The 17,520-nt window shown below is 40.7% G+C and overlaps 1 protein-coding gene across 1 annotated transcript; it reads left to right on the top strand.

The window, feature by feature from the left end:
• Positions 1-82: 82 nt before the first annotated feature.
• Positions 83-16,774, top strand: RIOK1 (RIO kinase 1). The gene is made up of 17 exons (XM_052776548.1): positions 83-231; positions 1,275-1,485; positions 2,631-2,721; positions 3,845-3,914; positions 4,629-4,671; positions 5,377-5,469; positions 6,470-6,582; positions 6,707-6,787; positions 7,338-7,424; positions 7,973-8,110; positions 8,695-8,798; positions 10,315-10,421; positions 11,564-11,629; positions 13,380-13,499; positions 13,793-13,846; positions 14,890-15,033; positions 16,563-16,774. The coding sequence occupies exons 1-17, from the start codon at positions 161-163 to the stop codon at positions 16,671-16,673; spliced, it is 1,704 nt and encodes a 567-aa protein (XP_052632508.1). The 5' UTR covers positions 83-160; the 3' UTR covers positions 16,674-16,774.
• Positions 16,775-17,520: the final 746 nt, after the last annotated feature.

Here is a 17,520-nt window from a genome sequence, read left to right as displayed (position 1 = left end):
GCGGGGGCGAAGGCGGATCGCGCCCGCCTTCGTTGTACGGCCGCGCTCGCCCTCGATGCTTTTGGTCCCTCTGCCGGCGCCGTAGGGGGCAGCCCGGCGCCTGCGGCCCTGCGTGCGGGCCGGCCGCCTGCCTGCCTGCCTGCCTGCCGCCGCCGCCGCCATGGATTACCGGGCGGTGGCGATGAGCCAGGCCGTGCCCGGGCAGTTTGACGATGCGGAGTGCTCCGACGGGTAGGAGGCGGCGAGGCGAGGGGACGGGGGCGGGGGCGGCCGGGCCGGGCCTCTCGCGGCGCCCTGTGCCGGCGTGAGGTGAGGCCGGGCCCGGGGCGGTTGCCGAGCGGCGGTTCGGGTGCGTCCGTCCCCAGGGGCGGCCGGCAAACAACGGCGAGCGGTGAGGGGAGCAGTCCTGCACCCGCCCGGCAGCGGAGAACAGGCCCGGCTGGGGGGTGCCCCCCGAACGCTGCGGGGGAGGGCAGACCCGCCTGCAGACTCGGGGTGGGGGAGGCAGTTTCACCTTGGCGTCATCTGATTGTGTCCGAACGGGCGAAACCACGGTGAGCCGCTGAGGACAGCGAGTCGCTTTGATTCGTTTTGGAATGAAAGCACGTTTTCTGTTGGGCTGAAAGCCTGGAGCTTTTTGTATTTAGTGGGGAGCGAGTAAGGAATGGTCTTGTGTTACTGGTTCAGGCCATTCACTTTCCGGTTTGTGATTCATTTAATTAAATGTCAAATGCTGGCGGACAATCTGCTTTTGGACATACTCGTTCTGGCAGATACTACAGACAGTAAGACATGAGTAAGTCAAGAGGATTCACTTCTCCTACAAACTCCTTCTTAGGTCTAACTTTTTTTGCATAGGTCGTGCTGGTGCCCTGAGTTACCAGCAGGTTGGCTGTCTGCCTCAGTGAGATTTTGTGGAATACCTTGTCAGGTGGAAATCTGCTGTGGCAGCAACCAGAGTGGTTCGTCTCTGGTGAAGGAGCCAGCTGGCCTGATCTGGTGTGTTTATCTGGTGTGGTGTCAGAGGGATCCAAAGATGTGTAACTGCAGAAAAGTTAGAAGGCAGCACTGATCTGGTGAAGAAGATAATTTAAACATAGTCCATCCTTTAAAGGCAGTGACACCCTCATATATGCTTGCTTAAAGACAGGTGAAGTGAGAAACCTCTCATGGAGAGCTAACCTTGTGAAATCATTTGTTCAGATAAACGTATCAAATTTTTGATGACTGCAACAATCATTTGTAGTTATATAAACATCTGTATTTGTTTGAAGTGAATTTACAGAAGACACAGAAACAGCTAAAGAAGGCGAGGTCACCGAGAATTGCCAGTCATGCATGTGTGAAGAAGTTAACACTGAGGAAGGAGATGATGATGATGATGACGACAACGATGATGAAGGGGAAGATGAAGACTGGGACTGGGATGATGAGGTGGGAAGACTCATGAAGCGCCACAATGCTGCTGGTGGATGCAATCCACAGGTATGTTGAAGGCTATTTTGTGGGCATCAAGGGTGTCCAAGAGCAAATGGGGCTAACCTGAAGGCTTTGTTCTTTATTAGTATTATGTTGAGCATAAATGCAAACGGAAATTTTTACTTGAGAGAATCCCCTTCCTTTGAGTCTGTTCCTCTGCCATGCCATGTGTGTATGTACGTTGTAGCCAGAGCTCTGCTTGATTTCCTTGTCTCAAACCTTATCACTGGATTCTCTTTGTCACTGCAGTTTTCTTTCTGTTCCTTACCTTTCTCAACTTTTCTATCTTTGCCCACCCCAATCTCTACTGATGTTGCTTACTTTTTTGTATTTGTCCTCTGTGTTTTTGAGCATCTTCCCTATTCTTTCTATCTGATTTTAAGACCATACCTGTTTGTCAGACCCAGAGTGAAACAGGTTAAGTTTTGGACTAATGGTGAAGGAGGCAAAAGCAAGCATAGGAGATGGAGGGAGGTGCTAGAAATGGATTAATTTAGAGTGTATGCTGTTGGCATAGAAACTGGCATTGCGCAGAATGAAAAGCACATGAGATGTGAGAACTAGCATCCTTCTTACCTTCAGCTTGTACACTGGAGGTTCGAAACTTCTTTTTTTCTTATTGATACCAACATAACAGAATAGTTGAGATTAGAGTGGTGCTGATCATGGCATATCATGTCTGACTCACAGCACTTGTCCTGGGTAATTTATTCTTGCCTTTAGTTAGAGGTTTATGCTGTCCAGTGTTGGTGAAATCATGTTCAGATACTAAATGTGTTTGGAGAAGACTACCTGTAAGAAAAGACAGCATCTTGGAAAGTTTTCTCTGTTCATTAGCCTTCTCATTTTTCTCCTTGTTTCTGTCTGCTATGTCCCTTCCTTTTACAGATAGAAAAAGTGTTAATATGAGAGACTTGCAGCTCAATTCCCAGACTAAAAATAACCCCGAATTGAGGCACTTTTTGGAATTTTAACTGATATGTCACCTGTATTTTCTTTTATTGAATTAAGTAAAATCTGATGTTAATCCGTATCCATTTTCTCACCCTTTCTGGTTTTCTTTTTGTAGTTCTAGGCATAGGCATTTGAGCTAACTTTTCCAATGGGCTCTTTAGAGAAGGCAACTTATATTAACAAATCCTTTGTTTCAGGCAAATAGACAGACCCCTAGTTGCTATTCAGCAAAAATGTCTACCCCTACAGACAAGGCTTTAAGGAAATTTGAACATAAAATTAATTTAGGTGAGTATAATTGCATTGTCTTCTTTTATGAAAACAGATACCACTCTGTGACATTCTTGGACTAATTCTGCTTACTTTAAGCCAGAATTCACTGGAATGGCAGTTAACCATTTCCAGACAGATTAAAAAATGGCATTTGCGTACTTGGAAGTTGCCTTTAGTCTCCATTAACCAGCTGTCATACCCCTTTCTCTCCCCCTTTAGAGCCACAGGGGTGTTTTGTTTGGGTTTTTTGGTTTATGGTTTTTTTCCTTCCCCTTGACTTCTCCAGACCACATAAAGCTAAAGTATTTCTTCCCTAGCTTCTCTGTAGGAGCAAGCTGTTTGGCTGGAGGGAGGGTATCAACTCTCTGTTGTGATGATGTTGGTCATTCTCAAAGCTGCTACCACAGCTAATTTTTCTAGACTATTGCAGTCCCCTGTAGTATTAGGGTGGTACCTTATGCAACAGTTATCTCACAGGGGTAGAGTTTCTGTGATAAGCAAAGAGGCTGCTGTCCTAGCTGATGTAGTTTGATGTTTACCATGTCATGGAAATGGCTGCTCAGCTCAGCCTGTTAGGGCTTAGATGTAGCTGTGATTGGGGCCTTTTGACAGGGTAGTAAACAGAGGTTGTGTTTTTCTTTATAATGAAGTGGTTCTAAAATGAAGGTTTAAAAGAGTGGTGCTGGTATATGTAGCCAAATACAGCAGCTTTTATACATTTAGCAGATAATCAACACCATTTTAAATACATCATGGGGAGAGAATCCTGGAGGCTGTTGCTTATTCTGTTCAGAAAAATGGCATTTGATTGTGATAAGAGAAGGGTGGACAAATTTAATGGTGAGATGTTATCCAAAAGGCATTACTTCTGGATGGCATTATATCTCCAAGTCTGTGGGACTGTCTCACTCATCTGTGTTTCTACCTTATAGTACCACTTTGAAAAGTAGACAGAGGGGAGAGCTAGGTTAACTCTGGTATGTAGCTAAGCTTCTGTGCTTGCTACAGAGAGCTCCGCTTGTGTTTTAATATTGTGTTGTGGCATATTGGCTGGTGGCAGAATTGCAGGGGCAATTCCAAACATAGGAAACTTCTTGGAGTTTGGGGTTTTTTTTATTTCTTCTTATGTGTTTTTCAGATAAGTTAAATTTTGATGACTCTGTTATAAACAGAGTCACAGAAAAGTCTAGACAGAAGGAAGCAGACATGTGAGTATTACTCGTGGTTCTATTTTCGTTTAAATAATTTGATCCCAGAAAAGTAGTTCTTATTTTCTAGTGTGATCCTGAGTTTTGAATAAATTTATTACGAAAAACAAAATTTGTAGGTAGTCTGCATGCAATTTTCCTTTTGGTCTTAAACTTTTTGGTTTCCAGCTCAGTTGCCTAAATCATTCCGAAGTTTTGATTCTTCTGTCACTGCTCCTGGTAGCACATCTGATTGTATTGGTGTAGTAAGACAGAAGTGATAGGTGTCATTCCACTAGAAGAGACTATTTTATCTCTGATACTCTTTTTTCTAAACAGAGGTCCTTAAGCAGTTGGGCTAAAAAGGTATTGGAAGCCTTTTGAAGGTTCCACCTGATGATTTGGTGAGGGAAAAGTACTTCTTCATTAAATTTTTTTAAAGCTTGCAGCTTATAGCCTTAAGTTGTTAAGACATATACTGTTTTCTCCTGAATGAGCATAATTCAGTGGAGGCAAGAAGATATCTATAAAAGTGAAGGGCGCTGATGTTTATGGGTTTCTTTTTTTCTTTTTTTTTTAACCCTGCCTGCAGGGGAAACCTTTGCTTTTGTATGAACTGAAAGTCATACTTCTTGAGGCTGTCATCTTGTATTTGATACAGAATGTCGTGTTTTACTCTGTCAAAGTACTGAGTCCATATGTGGGATTGTATAATTTTATTTTCACTTCTGCTAGGTACCGAGTCAAAGACAAGTCAGACAGAGCAACAGTAGAACAGGTAAGTCCTTAATTCATCAAATTTCTCTTTTGACCAGAACAAATAATGTAGAATTTTGGAATCAGTAATAAAATGGATACTGTAGGAACAGAGTTTTGCCTTGGAATTCTGTTTCCCTTGTTATCCTGAAGACACATGTTGTTTCTTTATGTTTCTTTCCTGTATGAAGGTTGTACTTGCTTCCATAAACATTTTGAAGCTCATTTTTGTGCTTAGCATTGTGATTTGATCATATATGCAATGCAGAATTCCATCTTAAGTTTTTATGAAATTCCAAAGAACAATAAAAATGTGCTGGGTTTGCTTTTTACTTTTTTTCTTTAGCAAGACTGAACTATTACTGGCCCAATGCCACATAGCTGCTCTATTTCAGTTATGACAGCTGTATCTCAAGAGAAACCTTATTTTAACACATTTAATGCAACAGTGGGTGGGAAATCATTCTCTTTTGTCTCTTCTAGAGCTAGCTCAAGGACATATGCTTAGCTTAAAAAAAAAAAAGTAATCATGTTGAAAGAAAAAGTGAAATATTGTTTTAGAATCATGGCAAAATTCTGAGTGGTTGCTGTTTGGATTATTGTTTGATCCTTAAGAATGGTCTGATGCTGTGGGTCCCTTAATACAGTACTAAGACTGGACTGTATTACTAGGTTTTGTCCTCTTCAGAGACAGCAATTCTGCTGACTTTTCTGTATTAAATTTGAGGTGTTGGATCCAAGGACCCGAATGATTTTGTTCAAGATGCTAACTAGAGGTGTCATATCAGAAATCAATGGCTGCATCAGCACAGGGAAAGAAGTAAGTTTTATTACAAGTGACATAATAGTCTTTTTCTCAGCAAGCTAGGTGGAAGCTTATGGTGCTCAGAAGATGTATTGGAATACCTGGTTTTAGTACTACTTTTTTGTGTGTGTGTTGCTTGATTGGTAGGAAGTTATCTTAAAATGCAATTTATGTTAAAGGAAACAAGTTTGCCCAAGTATGAAAGATTTCTCAGAATATTTAAATGTTATCTTAGATTTGTGGATCTTGTTAATTGTATGTTACAACTGAAATTTTTGGAAAGGTTATGTGTACACACAATATTAAACAGTGCCTGAAAAAACATACAAACCCAGGTAATTCTTTCTTCATGCAAGACTCTCTTGCGTGCAGATCAGACTGGCTCTACGTGACAGCAGACATGGGAGTATCTAAATGGTGTAACAAAATTCTGTTTAAAATACTATTAAACTTTCATTATTTTTACAAAACTAGCATGTTTGTGTGCTGTTATTATCAAGTAATATTGCAGATAATTAAAACCAGACCACAGATTTCCGAATGAATTAATAAATCAGTTTTAGAATGCCTAATCCCTTGGCTGATCTGGTTTTCTTCCAAGTCCTTGGATGCTGATTAAAGGCATGCTTCTGCCCTGTGTAGAGGTGTCGATGTGAGGTATTTGGGCCATGCTTTAGGGCCTAAATAGTGCACAGGCTCATATTAATCCTTCACACAAGGGCTTGTTTTAGTCTCCAAAATGTGGATAAGGCAGAGTTCTCTTGTGCATTGTTGTTTTTGTCCTATATGCATTGTCACACCCCTACCCAGTCTTAGGTACTTCCTGTAAGCTGCCTCTGGTAGAAAAAGAGATTGCCCTTGTGTGCAGTCTCACTCAGCTGGGTACCACATAGGGGCTGGGGTGAGAAAGCTTATCAGATCTTTTCCAGGATGTCAGAAAGCGAAAAAGAGAGAAGGTTATGTTGGTTTAAAGAGTTTTTCTTTAATATTATTTCTTCCCTTCATAATCCTATAGGCTAATGTATATCATGCCAGTACTGCGAATGGAGAGAACAGAGCAATAAAGATTTACAAAACCTCTATTCTGATGTTTAAAGATCGGGATAAGTATGTGAGTGGTGAATTCAGGTGAGTTTGACTTCTGCCTGGTTTTACTGGGGAGGAGGTGTTGTTTGAAAGGTGGTAAAATCACCAGTGCTAATACTGTATTGGTTGGCTAAGAGTCCCTGTTGTCTTATTTCTTTATTTAAAGATTTCGTCATGGATATTGCAAAGGCAACCCAAGAAAAATGGTGAAGACATGGGCTGAAAAAGAAATGAGGAATTTAATAAGGTGATTCTTCCAGTTTTTATTTCAGCATGCAAAGGTAACTGTAAGTTTATAGGAGGTATTCTCCTATTGCTAGACTGTGGCTATCACTACCTTTTAGGGTCTCTGGAATATTCAGGAAAGTGTCTTAAGCTTCCCTGTGGGAGGAAAAAGAAAGGGGAGGGAGGAATAAAGATATTCTTTTGTCTTGCTGCTCATGCTCTAAGCTCTTCGATGTCTGAACTCTGTCTGACATGACTGAAAAGTGAGGAAAAGCTAGAAATAGCTGCTGCTGAGTAACAGCACACTGTGTGATACAGGTTAATCTAGGATTAACCTGAACTGTGTAAAGATTCTTTGTCTGACACAGGAATGCTTAGAGAAAGGTCAGAGCCAGAATGGTTGTGGCTTTTTGTATTCATTTCCTAGTTGTTCTTCACAAGTGAGAGTTTCCTGAATAGAGGAGCTCTTGTTGTGTATTATGTTTAAAGCAACAGAGCTCCTATAGGCACTAGTGCAATGCAAATAGTAGAGTTTGGTTTTATTTTTTTGTGGCTTTGTTGCTATATTACAGGTTGAATACAGCCCAGATACCTTGCCCAGAGCCAATTATGCTAAGAAGTCATGTGCTTGTCATGGGCTTTATTGGTAAAGGTGATAGGTAAGTATCCTTAGAAAATCAAATATTTTTTTTTATTAGTAGCTTTGCACAAAGGTTTATTAAAACAAAAAATCCAACCCTCTGAATTTACCTTCTATTGCTTTAGGCCTGTAAAATTAATATGTTACTCTTACATGTGTGTGTGACCTGTAGAATACCCAGACACTTGCCAGCTACTACTGCAGACAATCTGCATGATTCTGAAGCCTCAGTTGTGTGCAAAATGAATTCGTAAAGTGGCTTAACCAGAGATTAAGGCTGGAAAAGCTTGCTAATAATACATGAAGATAGCTCATCGTTTTGTAGTACAGCCATTAATGTAGCATGGTCCAAGTTAGCTCATGTTGGGAAAAAAGCTCCAGTATCTTTGGCAAGCATATACCAAGCTTTGCTGCCCTTCGTGCTGGCTCTGTGCACTTAGCTGCTCATGCTGACTTGCTTGACAGACTTAGTGAGCGGAAGGATCAGGTACAGCGATTAAAGCATTTGCAGCTGGTATGAAGAAGGCAAAAATATTCACTTTCTGGTTTTTGTGTTGTGATTTCAAGGCCTGCTCCTTTGCTGAAGAATGCTCAGTTATCTGACTCCAAAGTCCGGGAGCTGTACCTGCAAATCATCCAGTACATGAGAAGAATGTATCAAGATGCCAGGCTTGTTCACGCAGATCTCAGTGAATTTAATATGCTGTATGTTTTTAAACCTTGCTCTGAATTGTGACATCTAAAATGTATGCATTGGCAACCTCTGTGTGAGAGTACTAATGTACCTTTAAGGGAGGGTGGGGTCCTTTTTGTGACTGGGTTTTGTAACTTATGTAATTAATTATGTAGCTTTTAACCCAGATCTGAGCTTTCTCTGTTTTAAAGAAAAAAACCACAAAACAAAAACAAACAAAGTAAAAACCAAACAAAACCAACACAATAAAACCCCAAACAAAAACCCCTCACAAACAAACAAAAAAACCCCCTCAACTAGAGAAAAAATTAGTAAGGTATATATTTTTTTCTTTTTCTCCCCCCACCCATAACACTGCTTTTTGTGTTCACAGGAAGGCTATTTCTTTAAAGTTTAATAATACAGCTTGTATAGAGGAGGGAAAGGATTGACAGAGAAAAGTCACTCTGGCCCTAATATGCGAGGTGTACACTACAGAAATACGTTAAGATTGTTTGCTGATTCTTAAGTTTGAAGCACGCTTTGTTGCCTGCCCCTCAATGTCTCCCATATAACAGTGGTGGAGTTAGTACAGCTCTGTATGGTGGTTTTGCAGGTATCACAGTGGCGATGTATACATCATTGATGTGTCTCAGGCAGTGGAGCATGACCACCCACATGCGCTGGAGTTCCTGCGAAAGGATTGTGCCAACGTTAATGGTGAGTGGGCTGCACTTACAACTCTTGTTCTGATAGCTGGTTTATTTAGGAAGGTGAACTGTGTTAACCTATGTTCTTTCAGGTATAACTGTCTGTAGAAGCTGTCAAACTCCAGTTAAAATGCTCCTTCTCCTGGGTTCCAATGGCTTCCTTGGGGAGCAGTGTACTGTGCCGAGTTCAGAAAAGTGTACTCTATTTTGCTAGAAATCATCTGGCCGAAATGAGTCACCTGGCTGAATCTCAGATTTATGATAGATCTGAGATCAGTCCCAGCTTGATTAAAGAGCAATCCCAGTCTGCAGCAGCACCCACTGCAGTCTTAACTTCCCTTACTTAAAGGACTGTGCGGGCATACTGATCTGTTTCCTTCTGTAAGTGGAATCCACATCTGGAATTCCTCAGCTGGCAAGAAGTTACCATGTGTTGTGAAGTTCCCTGCACTTACTTGTCCAGGTCAGCTGGGAGGATCGAGGCATAGAGTAATTTATTAGAGGTGTTATCACTTGTTGTAGTGCTTTGATAAACAAGGTACCTTTATGGTATTTTTCTTTTGAAAATTTCATCCTCATGTGTGAGTATGCATGTTGTGTAACAGACACGCACCTCCTGGTAGGCTGTGTTTCTCTCTGTGGACAAGAAATCTGTCACTGCAGGCTGCTTTTCTCCCCCCTTTCTTTTCAGATTGGCTTTTTTCTAATTTTACAGAGACTCTTGAAAGTCTGTGGAAGAACTGTGTGCATTTAGATGCTATGTGTTTGTTGATGCCCAGTATGCTAGTTTTTCTTTATTCCTTTTCCATTCATGGATTTCTAATAATTCCCTTCCAGCTCTGATACTTGCACCTTTGCTCTTCTTTCATGTCTTTTGGCTTGCTCTCCATAGATATTTTAATGCCTCAGTGAGCTGCAGTGGTTTTGTTGTGTTTTGTTTGTTTGTTTCCTGTCATTGCAACTTTCTCTGTGTAGTCCTCCCACAGAGACAGCCCTAGCTGTGAGCATTGCAAGGCTTGGGGTTCCATGGGCACAGAGAGCTGCCTCCAAATGAAATCTTTTTGTTCTTTCTATGATTAATTTCTCACGGTGAGAGATCTTCTGAGAACTTTAGTAGGAAACACTTATTAAGCAGTCCTCAATGTCTTTTGCTGCTGTTTTTCAGTACAGAAGTGTAGCCTCCGAATTTGGTTACACTTGATTCAAGAAACCAATTCTGAGTGTAGTACTTAGTAGTTCTTAACCTCTACTCCATTAAGTCTGGCTCCTGCTGAAATTGATTTGGCTTTTATATTTAACCAGTTATTCTCCTTTCAATATTTGTTGCATCTGGAATATGAGCAGTTTTATTTCAGATGGCCAAGAGTCATCTGATAACTAAACCCAATATGATCCAGTACATGCTGCTGAAACTTCCCCAAGTCATCAGGGCCATTGGCTTGCTGTAACTGTCACTTTAACATCACAGCTGCATATTTTACACATAATTACTTATGGTTTTTGTCTCTGCCCTTGTTTCCTGGTAGACTTTTTCCAGAAGCACAATGTTGCAGTGATGACTGTGAGGGAGCTGTTTGAGTTTATTACTGATCCTTCTATCACAAGTGAGAACATTGATGACTATCTGTCTAAGGTAAGACCTCATAGTCTTATTGCTTATGTAGGAAGACTTGAACAATAAAATCAGATCTAGTTCAAGCTCCTTCATCTTATTTACTCTACATCCTGCTTTTGAAGGAAGCTGGTACCTGACATTATGTTATGCTATGTTGTGCTTCAAAAGTGCATACAGGTCTTTTCCATTTATACCTTTATAGGATGACAACACTTTTGTTCTATTTTTTCTTAAAAAGTCTAATCATGAAAACTCAGATGTCTGTTTCAGGTGCTACTAAAACCAGGATCCTTTAAAATAGTTCTGTGTTTTTGGCAAGGAGAAGCTCTGCAGAAATATAACCATGCTTATATGGAGAATGGGGTTACGCATGCAGATTTGGGCAGGGTAGGCTGAGGGAGGAAGGGAATGACTCGGGGCAGTGTTACTCCAAGGTATGTGGTCTTGCTAGCCAAATATAGCAGCTGGCAGAACACATTGATTCTAGGAGGAGGTAAACTTAGTCAGTGCTGCTAGCAGCACACGTGTATTTCATCTCTAGCTGCCAGTCCTCTGCTCCCAGTTAGATGTTTCTTTGAAAAGGGAGGGAGAGGAAAAAAAAGCTTTTTAAGTTAACACAAGAGAAATGGGGCCGCATATGCCATGATCTCCAGAGTGGAGATCCGATGTGTCATTCCTGGTCAAGACCACGTGAGTGTGGTCCAAATACAAGTACAGCATGGGGATTTCCAAATGTTGTGTACTTTCTGTCATATTGGAGGTTGAATGAGACAAGAGCTGCCTCTACATGTTTCCCCATACTTGTGCTCCTCTGACTTGCTCAATGTGCGTGAGAACAGCCAAGTTCCAGGACTGACCACTGCTCACTGTATTCTCCTTGCACTGTTATGTCCTGTAGTCATGCTGGGCCTGCCATAATTTGGTCTGGGAGGAGCAGCAAGCATGTTTTCCCTCTTAATAAAGCAGATCTGCAGTTGTAAGTGTGCTTTGCAGAAATGTTGGTTACCATTAGGTGTCGCTCAAGGCGTTGCCATAGGGAAAGCAGGAGTATTTGAGTGACAGTGTGGAGTACAGGGAGAAACACAGATGGGAATGGTTAGTTGGGTTAAGTGATGTGATTCTGAAGAGTGATAACTTTGTATTGTTTTATATTTCTTTAGGCAATGGAAATAGCATCGAAACGAACAGAGGAGGAAAGATCCAGTCAAGATAAAGTGGATGAGGAAGTAAGCGAGGATTTTTGTTTCTGCTATGAAATTAATATTAACCTTGCCTCTTCTAAACAATGAAAAATGTTCTGTTTTACTTGGCAAAATGTACAGTTGATAAGCAAAACATTGTTTGTGATAATGAGATGTCTTGAACGAGTTGAGATGTAAAGTATTAAGGGATACCATGTGTAAAAGCTGACAGTGATAAGGTGTTAGAAGGCAAATACTCTACTTCCTAAACCAATATGTTTGCTTGTAGCTAGGTCCCTTGATGTATCTTCCAGTTCAGGTTCAGTTAACAAAAAAACTGAGTGGAGAGATCTGATTATGCCAGTGTTTTTGGACCAGTGATACAGAAGTAGGATATTTGGATACATGCATTAACCAAATTGCCTGTCTAGCTCCAGTCCTAGTCTAATTCAGTTCTTCCATGTACTGTTTCTCTCCCTTGCTTTTACATTAAGTGAAGCCATCTCAAGTCCATTACAGAAAACTGCTAACGTTCTGGAAAGGCTTGATGTAAAGATGAAACAATTTCTATCTTAGTCTTATCTATCGGTTCCAGAAGAGTTTAAACAAGAAAACCAAACAAAAACTGAAAAAAACCCGAAACGAAAACACCAGCTCTGTGTTGAGCAGAATTTGTATCAGTGAGAACCTATTTGTACTGGTTCACATGGTGTTTATCTCTGGAGTCAATATTACTTGATTTATTAAAGACTTTTCTTTTTCTCTTGGAGCTCTGGAGGTTTTACTGACTGCTTCTGGCTCAAGCTTGGTCAAGGAAAGATGTTTTGGGGGGTTTGGGGGGGGGGGGGTGTTACCTAAGATATCCTCAGCATACAACTTCTGAACTATAACGTCAGGTGCTAGTGTTTCTTTGCAAGCCCATCTTTTGCAAACCAATTATTCCTTTGCTTATATAAAGGTACTGACCTGTAAGACAGATGGTTTAGTAGCATCTAAGTTCAGTTTATTTCTCTTAGGCTACTCATGTGACCACAGCTAGTTTGTGTCACTTCCTTCACAAAAAGAGTAGTGCTGATTAAGGGCAAGCTCTGTGGAGGTGGGAGCCTCTGCTCTTTGCACAGCACTTAGTCTAGCAGTTATGAGCATAAAGCGTACTGAATTTGTACTGGGATCGAACCGATACCATGAAAAAGAGAAGCAGAATGCTTCTTTTTGATCTAGTAGTGACTTAAGTTTGCTGGAGAACTGTTTCAAAAAGACTGCATGACAAATTTTAGGTATGTTGTTGTTGATACTGCAGTTAGGTTTACTGTACTATACTGCTGCAGGAACCTTTTTTGAGTTGGACTGTAGGTTGAAGCAGGTATTATTATATAAAGAGATTAAGTTCTAACAGCACATTTTAATGGAGTTGCCTCCTGAAGGCATTGTAAACATCACAATAAAAACATCAGAGAAAATCCTTAGATTATAAAACCTTAGGACTCAAATAGGTCAAGAGGAAGTTGGAAGGATTGGAGAAGTTTACAAGTGGCCTGGTGGTAGTCGTGCTAAGGATGGAGCATTGTTAGTCATGATCTATCAATAATGTGTAGGTTGCATGTTAATTCTGCTCCTGCAAAAAAAAGGATATGCTGCAGTTCAAATGGTAGTGGGTGACTGCTGTGTTCATTTTTAGTTTCTCTGAGCCATGAAATCCTTTATGATTATTCTCTTAAGGATGCATAATTAGGAAGGAAGAACATAATGAAACTATATGTAAATTAGTAAATTGTGTTTCCTTTCACTCTGCTAGGTGTTTAAGAAGGCTTACATACCTCGAACTTTGACTGAAGTTAAAAACTATGAGAGAGATGTGGATATAATGATGAAATTGAAAGAAGAGGATATGGCATTGAATGTTCAGCAAGATAATGTGAGTAGACATGCTGAGGAACTGCAAAAAAGAGGGAGGGAATATGAATTCTTGCTAGAAACTGATAGCAACAAACAAAACCAGAAGCCTTGTTACCAAGGCGTGGAGTACTGAATCTAGTGTCATACTTTAAAATCGTCTGGTTAGTACTAATGCTAATGTTGTGGGTTTTTTCCTGTTTGTTGGGGTTTTTTGTTGTGGTTTTTTTTTTAAGATAATAATTTTCTCTTGGCATGAAGATTTAAGACTCATATTTTGATAATGTAATTTTCTTTCTCTTTCCCTGGGTGTAGATTCTCTACCAGACTGTGACAGGACTGAAGAAGGATTTGTCTGGTGTTCAGAAGGTGAGAGGGTCTCTTTGAAATCCTTCAATTTAGTCGTTTTCAGAAAAGCTCTTATAAGGAGTACAGAAAATGCCTTGTCTTGCAGCTGACACCACGAAAGAAGCTTCTTGTCTGCGGAGTGGCCATTTATGTCTGGGATGGGTCTGGCATGACAGTGTGTCTGCACACCACATGAATTGCTTCCCTGCATGGTGGCTGATGCTGGGTTGCTTGAGAATGAAATGATAATCCTTGCTATGGCCATGATCTCTAAAATTTAGGTGGAGAGGAGGGAAGATGTTTTCCAATTATGGAAAATGTAATTGATTTAAATTGTAGGATGATTACAAGTTTTGTTATGTTCAGAGTAGCTTTGCTGTAATTATTGTTTAAAGAACAACCCTGCAGTATAAGGCATAAGATATTATGTTGTACTTGACAGTGACACTTCTGTAAAGCATGTTGGATAAGAAGTTGAGTACAGATCAGTCTGTAGCAATACAATTCAAGGCGGAAGCCTTATGTGGATTTCCCCTGCTTCCTTTGTAAATGTTATCTAGCAGTGGTGTAGACTTTGTTTTAAAATGGAAATATAAATATGGATGGGATCAGGCTGTGGCACAGTCTTCAGACTTAAGAATAAGTGAGTTTCCCAGTGTAGATATTTGTATTTGCAATAAAGCCTACATACAGTGCCCCCAAGGTAGAGTTAGGTACGATCCAAATATAATTAAAAATTGGCTTCTATGTAAATTAGCAAATTGCTGCTTAACTTACGGAAATTAGTTTGGGAGTGCCAATACAGCTGTGCTGTGAGCCCTGACCTAAAAGATTCTGTGGTGTACATTCTAGATTCCTCGTTTTTAGTTTGGATTAACCTACTTTTCATTCTTTTTCTTGAGACTTAGTGATGGCTGTAGTAAAGGAGATGGCAGAAGCTCGCTCAAGGTTTTCTTTGCAGTAGATTCTGTTTTGTTTTATATATATATATTTGTGTGTGTGTATATTGTCATTAGGCTTCTTTGTTTTGGTTTGATATAATTTTCTCTTGATATATCTTTCAGATTCCTGCACTTCTTGAAAAGAAGGCAGATGAGTCAGAAACGGACTCTGATGATGATGATGGCAGCTCAGGGGACTCCGATTTGGGCTGTAAAGAATCTGTACATCCCAAAGATAAACCTGCTGAAGTTAGCATGGACAAAAAGGTCAGCTGGCCAGGAATTGTTTATTTTTCCCACCTCTGCCTATGTGACAGGAAAAAAATCCAAACTTAGTTCTGAGTGGTTCTTGCTACTTGTCTGAAACAAGCTATGAACTTTTCCTGTTGTGGAGAATGAGAGCAGAGAAAGTGAATTTCATTATGGATGCTTTATGAATTGTGTTTTTATGTAGAGGAACATGTGACATAGCTCTCTGTAGCCTAGACAAAGCTAGAAGAGGGATCTCTGCTGGGAATTCTAAGGCTATGCAAAGCAGGAATTTAGTGAAGCCTGGGCAGCTCTTCAGTGCCTCCGGCTACTCTTCTAGGCTTTGGTGTTCAGGTTTGTGGTCATGGTCCCTGAGTAACCTCCTTTTGCCCAGGGAACTGAGACCACTTGATCTATAGAACTGGAGACTTGGTGGCAATGTTTGTACCACAGTGGCTTTTGCAGTACCATTAGTACAGACTGGCTAGCTTTGCTGTGGGCAAGAGATGTAACACAGTCATGCAAAGGGATTATGGTTTGGGTTTGCTTTTTTTTTTTTTTTTTTAAGGTTTCATTTTCCAAACTGCAGAACAAGTATGCTCTGTTTTGGTGAGGCTCTTCTGCAGAGTATCACCCATGGGCAAGAGCCTTTTGGCAGCCTTTTAGGTGCTGTGCAAAAGAAGGATGAAACTTGCTGGGCTTAAGGAGTTCAAGATTTGGGGGTTTGCTTGTTAGGCTTTTCTTCCTAGAAAAGGTAAGATAATACATTCCCTATCTGTCAAATAAAAATGTAGTGTTCTGCTAGACACTTCCTGCTGATCTAGAGCTGCTGCCTTTCAGATGTGAAGCAGGGAAGTCTTGGTCACTTCTCATCCTTATGGATAGGTTTTCATTTGGACTTCTTTTTGTGTGAATAAGATGAGATTTTTGGTAACCTATGTGTTCAGCTGTAGGTTGAACAACTGATTAGCACTAATTACTTCCCCCCCCCCCCACCCCATTACGCTGCCTTTGCATTTTCCATTTGAGTGTAGTCTCTTCACTGTCTGGCACAAATTATAGTGTGTTGCAGTAGCATAGCACCCTTTCTTGCCAATCCTGGTGATGATCAGCTTGCTCTCAGTTACCAGCAGTTACTGGATCAGTATTTTTGCATGACATATAGAAATACATACTATAGTAGCCCCGAGGGTAGCAGAAAACCTAGATCAGGTATCCTGTTGTAATCTTAGGTGTAAATAGCATGAGTTAAGAGTGCCTCTTGTTCCCTTTCTTCAAAGGTTGCATGAAACTCAGGTTTTAACTAGTCTGAATTTTGCCTTGTCATTACCAGTGTGCAGCTCTTGGCTCCACCCCCAACCTATACTTCTTTTTCCTTTCCCCTCACCATTCCTATTGATGGGTTTGTTTTTTTTTTTATTTCTTCCTCTTGATAACCTCATTTTTATGTGGTGCATTAATTAACTTGTTAATGGAACAATTGATTGACCTGCTTAAAATCTCTCATTCCTTCTGGCTTTAAATGAATGGTGTTTGGTTCTTTATAGGAAAGGAAAAAGATGGTTAAAGAAGCCCAGAGAGAGAAGAGAAAAACCAAAATCCCAAAGCACGTGAAGAAGCGGAAAGAAAAGACTGCAAAAATGAAGAAAGGCAAATAGAATCAGCTTTGGCTTGGGGAAAGGGATGGTTTGTTATGGGTTTTAGTCACCATCTTTTTTTTTTTTTCTTAAATTAAAGTCCTTTATTTATATACATACACTATTAACTGTGCGGGTGGTTTTGTTAACAACATAGTGTAATTGAACAGAGTATATGCCATGGGTTTCTCAATAGGAAAGAATGTGCATGTTAAAATCCTTTACCTGTGCAGGTTTAACCTGTTGTCAAATTTGCATTGATTTGTTCCTGGGGTCTTACTCCCCTGCCTCACACTGCATGCAAGCTAGTTTGGTTTGTTCCAGAGCAGTGATTTGATTCAAACAGATTCTCGGAGGAGGGGAAATGGTGATTCAAAGGCCCATGCCTTCTTCACAGTATGGAAGCAAATTGAGCTAGCTGTCCTCTCCAGACTGTCACAGTCTACCCATGGAAAACCCTGCAGGCATTGTGCCTTTGCTGCCTTCCTGTGCTTGCATCACCTTTAATATTTTCTTACTGAAAGCTGAGTTTTTGATTTGGGAAGCAGCTGTCCTTATTGCCCAGTGCCCTTCTGAAGCAATCGGGCAGGCATACCCAAACAGACCAAAGCCTGATTTTTTTGTAATTTTTATTTTTGCTTGGATCCCAACACAGGGCAGTGTTGCTCTTAAGAGTATTATGAACCAGCGATTTTGTAAGCTGGTCAAATGAGTATTTGCCATCAAGATTAATCATGTGTGTTTGAATTCAAGGCTGTGTAAAGGCTTGTGGCAGGACCTCTCTGTGGTATGGCTCAGCATTACCAATCCATGTTGTGCCAAGGTGCCCCAGCTCTTTATTAGGGAGAAGTTGACAGACCTCTGCTCA

Source organism: Harpia harpyja, chromosome 1 (assembly GCF_026419915.1).
Source record: "Harpia harpyja isolate bHarHar1 chromosome 1, bHarHar1 primary haplotype, whole genome shotgun sequence".
NCBI classification, from domain to species: Eukaryota; Metazoa; Chordata; class Aves; order Accipitriformes; family Accipitridae; genus Harpia; species Harpia harpyja.
Note: the sequence above shows the minus strand (reverse complement) of the source record. Positions and strands in the feature narration are given on the sequence as shown.